The 6,536-nt window shown below is 41.7% G+C and overlaps 1 protein-coding gene across 3 annotated transcripts in view; it reads right to left on the bottom strand.

The window, feature by feature from the left end:
* The window catches only part of AFG1L (AFG1 like ATPase), an 81,865-nt gene extending 75,648 nt beyond the window's left edge, over positions 1-6,217 (bottom strand). Inside the window, exons 1-2 of one of the 3 annotated variants that reach the window (XM_072998132.2) lie at positions 6,166-6,217; positions 1,331-1,554 (exon numbers count right to left, since the gene is read on the bottom strand). In XM_072998132.2, coding sequence (XP_072854233.2) covers positions 1,331-1,435 — 105 coding nt within the window. In that variant the 5' untranslated portion in view covers positions 1,436-1,554; positions 6,166-6,217. Of the gene's footprint in view, positions 1-1,330; positions 1,555-3,160; positions 5,502-5,900; positions 6,063-6,165 lie in introns of those variants that run through there. The other 2 variants (XM_020801349.3, XM_072998126.2) reach the window with 2 other exon arrangements.
* Between the last annotated feature and the right edge of the window lie 319 nt (positions 6,218-6,536).

The following is a 6,536-nucleotide window of genomic DNA, read 5'->3' on the forward strand; positions in this document are numbered from 1 at the left end:
CGATCCTGTGGCTTTGATCCCTTTCCCCCTACACTTGCTAAGCCCCACTTAGATTTCTTAATTTTGGGTTAGAAAAGCGGGGGGGGCGTCTTATACATGGGGGCGTCTTATACAGAGAAAAATACAGTATTTATTGCAAAGAAAAACTCAACCAAGTTTCTCAAGCTAAAATGGACTACAACAAACCTGCTGTGAAAGCTAATGTATCAAAGGTCTGGTAGCTACAACACATTGGAGAAAATGGGAAGAGCAAAAAAAGCTGTGTGTAAATGTTCTTTAAATATGCCTAAAAGCTCACTATTATTACTGCTAAGATTAAGATCATTGTTTGTGTTTAGTTCAAAGAACTGTTGGAAATGTGGTGGCTTTCCCCCATTGATTCAGATTTACTTATGTCAAACTTCCACAACTGTAGTCTGCAGAAGCTGAAGGACATTTTAGGTCCATTAGCTCTTTTTGGTAAAATAATGTGTTACATTGATTCTGCCAAGCATGATGAGAGTATGAGAAGCAGATGTGCTGGAGAAAAACTTTCCTCTTTCCATCACTGACATCACAACTGATGTCAGGGAGAGTTCTAATTGTACACTGCTCATAAAACCCATGCTTGTTCACAAGGAAGGAACAAACAGGGATGACAGATCTAGAAAAGTTTTGGCTGCAATAAAAAACACAGTTCTTAAGAAAAGTAAATTAACTCTGAAATGGAAAGGAAGTGGGAAGGATTAATATGAGACTCCAGTAATGTCATGTGGTTCTGTTAAACTAATATGAACCAACAGGAGCAAACAGAACATATGCATAGATTCTATCGTTCAGTAATTGATTCAGTGGCTGAATTCCATTAGTGAGTCACAACTGTGTGTGTATTCTGTGCCATCAAGTTGGAACCAATTCACAGTGATCCTAATAGGGCTTTCAAGGTAAGTGAGATACTGTATTTAAGTGGCTTTACCAGTTCCAATCCCCCAGTGAGTTTCCATGGCCAAGTGGGAATTGAAACCTTCTCCAGAGTCCATCACTCTATCTACTACAATACACTGGGAATCATGACTAGAGTAGACCTATTGACTCAGTGGGGATTTGGTAAGTCAACACTTATATAAATTCTATTGATTTAATGGGTCTACTCTAGTTACAACTCATATGATTTCAGCCAATGAGACCTGAGTGTGAAGCCTATGTTGTTTCATTGAGTAATTCTGGGTAAAGTGAATTTCTTCTGTATAAAACCAGATGCAACTCACACAACTGATTCAGTCAAGAGTCAGAAAAAAACCCTGAACTGAAGATTTATAACTGATAGACATGCTTACCAATAGAACCTCACCTTTGATAAGATGTGCTTTGGACCAATACTGTAGCCTTTAAGGCTTTCATGTAGCTTCTGCAGGCTCTCTATAACCCTACGTTGTTGTTCATCATTTTTCAGCATCTTTGTTTTGATCAGAAACTCATAATGTTCTAAAGGCCCGTTGCAGATCAATAAGGCTTTGGAATTAGCATCTGTTAAATTGCCAGTGGTTGCCTTCTCAGCTGCTTGAACTATGTAAGCTATAAAAGAGAAGCACATACACAGAGAAACAGCATTAGCTTTACAGCCAATGGAGAGAAAAAACACAAAAAATGACTGTATTTTAAAGTAATATGTACTTAGACCAGTAATACAATTAAGCACTCTGAACATAATGATTTTATAGGGCCACACTCTTTAAATGGTAAACTCACTAGTTTGAAAGTAAGCCCTGCTTTTCTATTTATAAAATAATTTCTGACCTTTTGCTGCTCAGAAATGGCCCCAAGGTCACTTAAAATTTAAAATCTGAAAAGCAATGTAATCAAATGAGACTTGTTTCTGAGAAGAGATATACAGCATTACACTATCATTTACTTTTTAAATATGGTTTAGAGACAGACTACAAACAGACTTGTAAATTCCTGAGTTCATATTTCTTATATCTACTTCAAACAGTACAGAGCTGAATTTCTGAATATTAATGATTTCACATACCACATTTCTGAAAATTTACGATTCATTTTACAAAAATTGCAAGAACAAAATCAGCAGATTCTAGCCCTTCCTTTTTGGAAACTCAGGCAAATATAGTTGTGTATTTTTTACAGTTTCTGCCTAAACTGTACAATCTTAAATAAAGGTATGACAGTACAAGTGTCCAATTCTATACCACTTACCTAGACATAAAACTCACTGAATTCAGTAGGCTTACTTTCAAGGTGCTACACTCAATATGCCAGCAAGTTTGGAAAACTCAGCAGTGGCCAGAGGATTGGAAAAGATAGTGTACATCCCAATCCCAAAGAAGGGCAGTGCCAAAGAATGCTCCAACTACCGTACAATTGCACTCATTTCGCACGCTAGCAAGGTTATGCTCAAAATCCTACAAGGTAGGCTTCAGCAGTATGTGGACCGAGAACTCCCAGAAATACAAGCTGGATTCCAAAGGGGCAGAGGAGCTAGAGACCAAATTGCTTACATGCCCTGGATTATGGAGAAAGCCAGAGAGTTCCAGAAGAACATCTACTTCTACTTCATTGACTATGCAAAAGCGTTTGACTGTGTGGACCACAGCAAACTATGACAAGTTCTTAAAGAAATGGGAGTGCTTGACCACCTTATCTGTCTCCTGAGAAAGCTATATGTGGGACAGGAAGCAACAGTTAGACCTGGATATGGAACAACTGATTGGTTCAAAATTGGGAAAGGAGCATGACAAGGCTGTATATTGTCCCCCTGCTTATTTCACTTATATGCAGAATACATCATGTGAAAGGCTGGACTGGATGAATCCCAAGCCAGAATTAAGATTGCTGGAAGCAATAACAACCTCAGATATGCAGATGATACCACTTTAATGGCAGAAAGTGAGGAGGAATTAAAGAACCTCTTAATGAGGGTGAAAGAGGAGAGCGCAAAAAATGGTCTGAAGCTCAACATCAAAAAAACTAAGATCATGACTACTGGTCCTGTCACCTCCTGGCAAATAGAAGGGGAAGATATGAAGGTAGTGACAGATTTTACTTTCTTGGGCTCCATGATCACTGCAGATGGTGACAACAGCCAAGAAATTAAAAGACACCAGCTTCTTGGGAGGAAAGCAATGACAAACCTAGACAGCATCTTAAAAAGCAGAGACATCACCTTGCCGAACAAACGTCCGCATTGTCAAAGCTGTGATTTTTCCAGTAGCGATGTATGGAAGTGAGAGCTGGACCATAAAGCATGCTGACCACTGAAGAATTGATGCTTCTGAATTGTGGTGCTGGAGGAGACTCTAGAAAGTCCCCTGGACTGCAAAGAGAACAAACTTATCTATTTTGAAGGACATCAACCCTGAGTGCTCACTGGAAGGACAGATCCTGAAGCTGAGGCTCCAATACTTTGGCCATCTCATGCAAAGTGAAGACTCTCTGGAAAAGACCCTGATGTTGGGAAAGCATGAAGGCAAGAGGAGAAGGGGACATCAGAGGACGAGATGGTTGGACAGTGTCATCAAAGCTACCAACATGAATTTGACCCAATTCCAGGAGGCAGTGGAAAACAGGAGGGCCTGCCATGCTCTAGTTCATGTGGTCACAAAGAATTGGACACGACTTAACGAGAAAACAACAACTTTCAAGTAGATACATATAGGATCATTCCTCAAAAGTTCATGCATGATCTTTACCTAAGCAGCACCTATGTTAAGGTCAGTTGCTATCTAAAAGGTTACAAAAAAAGGGGAAAAAAGAAAGAAAAGAGAGAGATTAAAGCTGGCCATTCAAATAATTTGAATTGCCAGTTAAAGTCTTCTTGCTTTTATATTCAATTTTTATGAATGTTAAAGCAAATGATTCCTCATCTTATATGACCAGGCTTGGGTAAGGGTGGGAATAGTAGCTTTATCCTCCACAGGAAATTAAACTGGCATATGGAATACACTAGTAAAGCCGTAGTTATGTGCTGCTCTTGTTCTTTTCATTCTGAGCAATACTTAAGGGATCAATATGGAATATGAATTTATTTTTGTACCTTAAAAGTGATTTGTTTCTCTTCAAAAAGATTAAGTTTGCATTCTTCTTTCAATAAAAGCTGCCCCCTGAAGTGTATTTTATTTAGGTCAATGGAAGCTATTTTCTATGTACAATATTATTATTGTTTTGACTCATAGTGTTAGAGCCACTCTCTGGGTGGTTCACAACATAATTATGCAAGGAACATCACCATCTCACACACACACACACACCCATGAGGTGGGTACCAATCTTCAGCTGGCTACCAAACTCATCAGGATTGAACTTGGGTTGTAAAGAGAAGCTTGTGCAGTTTAATCACTGCGTGACAGGCCTTATTGTTTTAACTTATGCACCATCCCATAGTGCTAATGTACTATTACTTGCCATATTAATCAATATATCCCATTAAATACTCCTGCCCTTTGTTATGGCCATCATAAGAATTCTCTACATATAGGCTAATAACTATAATGGAAAATTCATATTCAGGAAGGTCATGCTCTCAAGTCAGTGCTATAACCTTCAAACAGAAGGGCTGAAGTACATTATGAATTGAATTTTAATTCAAACAGCAGCTGATAGAGTGGCAACAAAACTGGCTTTTTAACAGCTATATACAAATCTTTGGTAGGGCTCTGAAAGACGATGGTTTCTTAAGGCTTAAGGTGACTGCAAAAAAGCTCAGCGTTGATACCCTAGGGCTTAGGCTCAGTGGCTCTGTATCCTTTAATTCCACGACTGGCTTTTGCACTAGATACTGACTGGTGGATTTGGATGGCTTCAGTAAAACTCTCAAGACAGAGGTCTGTCTTCCAGTGTTTTGCACTGTAAGGACTAGGATTACAGTATTTTTTAAAATCCATGTACAAAATTTAGTAGTTTACAGGGCTATTGGCTAAAGCCAGAATTGTGCTAGTACAACATGACAAAACTTTATTCCCTTGTCTGCCTGCCAGAGCTTTCTATGCTGTCTGAAAACTGGCTATGGACAAAAATCTCAGGTTTCTACAGTAGGATTTGGGGGCACAATGGTGATTGAGTCCTTCCTGCTTTTGCTGAAAGAAACAATTCCCTCTTGGCTGTTATTGATCCTGAACTTAATACAAAAACTGCAACTAGGAACACAATATTTGAACTTGACATTGGAGGTTGAAACTTTTTAAACAAGGAGGTGGTGGTGGGAAGAAAGCACAGTCTTTTTATGTTAATAATTTTAGAAGAGGTAGCCACGTTAGTCTGTGCAAGCATATCAGGCAAAATCTAAAGACACCCTGAGTAGACATGGTCTAGAGGGGCGGGATAAAAATCAAATCAAATAAATAAATAAATAAATAAATAAAATAGGAAAAAAAGGACAAAAGTGGACATGATCCAGAAAAGCTCACACTGAAATCTAACAGTTAGTCTTTCAGGTGCCACATGTTTTTGTCCTGGTTTTGTTTTGTTTCTTTTGATGTTGCCTCTTTATATTATTAGTATCTAGCCCCCCCCTTTTTTTTCTTGCCAACACAGCCTGCCAAAACAACGTGGCCATTCCCCCTCTGAGCAGCCTGCGAGGCTACTTTAATACACATCACCAGTCCAAGACCACCGATTTTAAGGCTGTTTTCCCCTGTTCTCTGAGGATGGGACTCACGACGGCTCTCCAGGTCTTTTATCCCTTAGACTCGGGGGCAGGAAAAGGAGCCATTCTCCGTCCCTGAAGGCGGCTCACCCTCTTTGGGGCTCCTGCCACTCACCAACGCGGGAGCTGAAGGAAGCCAAGGGAGCTCCTCTTTTGGACAGATTAGCTTGGAGGAAGCTGTTCCCGTGAGGGAGCCGGAGCTCACTTGGGGCGCCAGCCGCCCCTTCCGAGTGCGGGCGAGCCCCTGACCAAAGCCACTAACCTTTCCGCGGAGGGCCGGCCTCAGAGCAGCCGGCGAGCAGGGGACCGAAGCGCCGACGGGCTGCCCTCAAAAGGCAGCGCCCCGTAACCAAGGGCGACACGGGCGCCGTCATCTCGCCGAGGCTTCCGCTGCACACAAACACGCACCCCTAAACCCTCCCCTCCCTCCGCCGCCTCCCTTTTCCTTCCCGAGGAAATGTGGTCTTGGAACCGGCAACGTTTCTGCCACGACAACTCCCTGACTTCGCCAAGCCGGCTCCAGTCACCTTCGCTCGCGGCCTAAGAGCCGGTGTCCCTCGTAAAGACTACGAGACCCAGAATGCAACGCACCATCGACTCATTCGGGTGGACGGTAACCAGGATGTAAAGGCTTGCCGGGAAACGTGGTTTTCCATGCAGTGCTGCCAGCAACCAGAAGCGGGAGGGAGGTTGGAGTACGAATGTACGCTTGGTCCAAAAGGCGCCAGCTGAAGGGTCTTTTGAAATAAAGAAATAAATAAATTCGTCATACTTAGTGTTCATGGAGAGGTCATCTGGCCGAGCGCACATGCCTTAGTTACACCCCGGTTGAATTACTGTAACCCTTCAGACCCTGGCTTTGGAAACTGTTCCGTGGGTCCAAAAGCCTGCAGCTAGA

This window comes from Pogona vitticeps, chromosome 1, assembly GCF_051106095.1.
Source record: "Pogona vitticeps strain Pit_001003342236 chromosome 1, PviZW2.1, whole genome shotgun sequence".
NCBI lineage: Eukaryota > Metazoa > Chordata > Lepidosauria > Squamata > Agamidae > Pogona > Pogona vitticeps.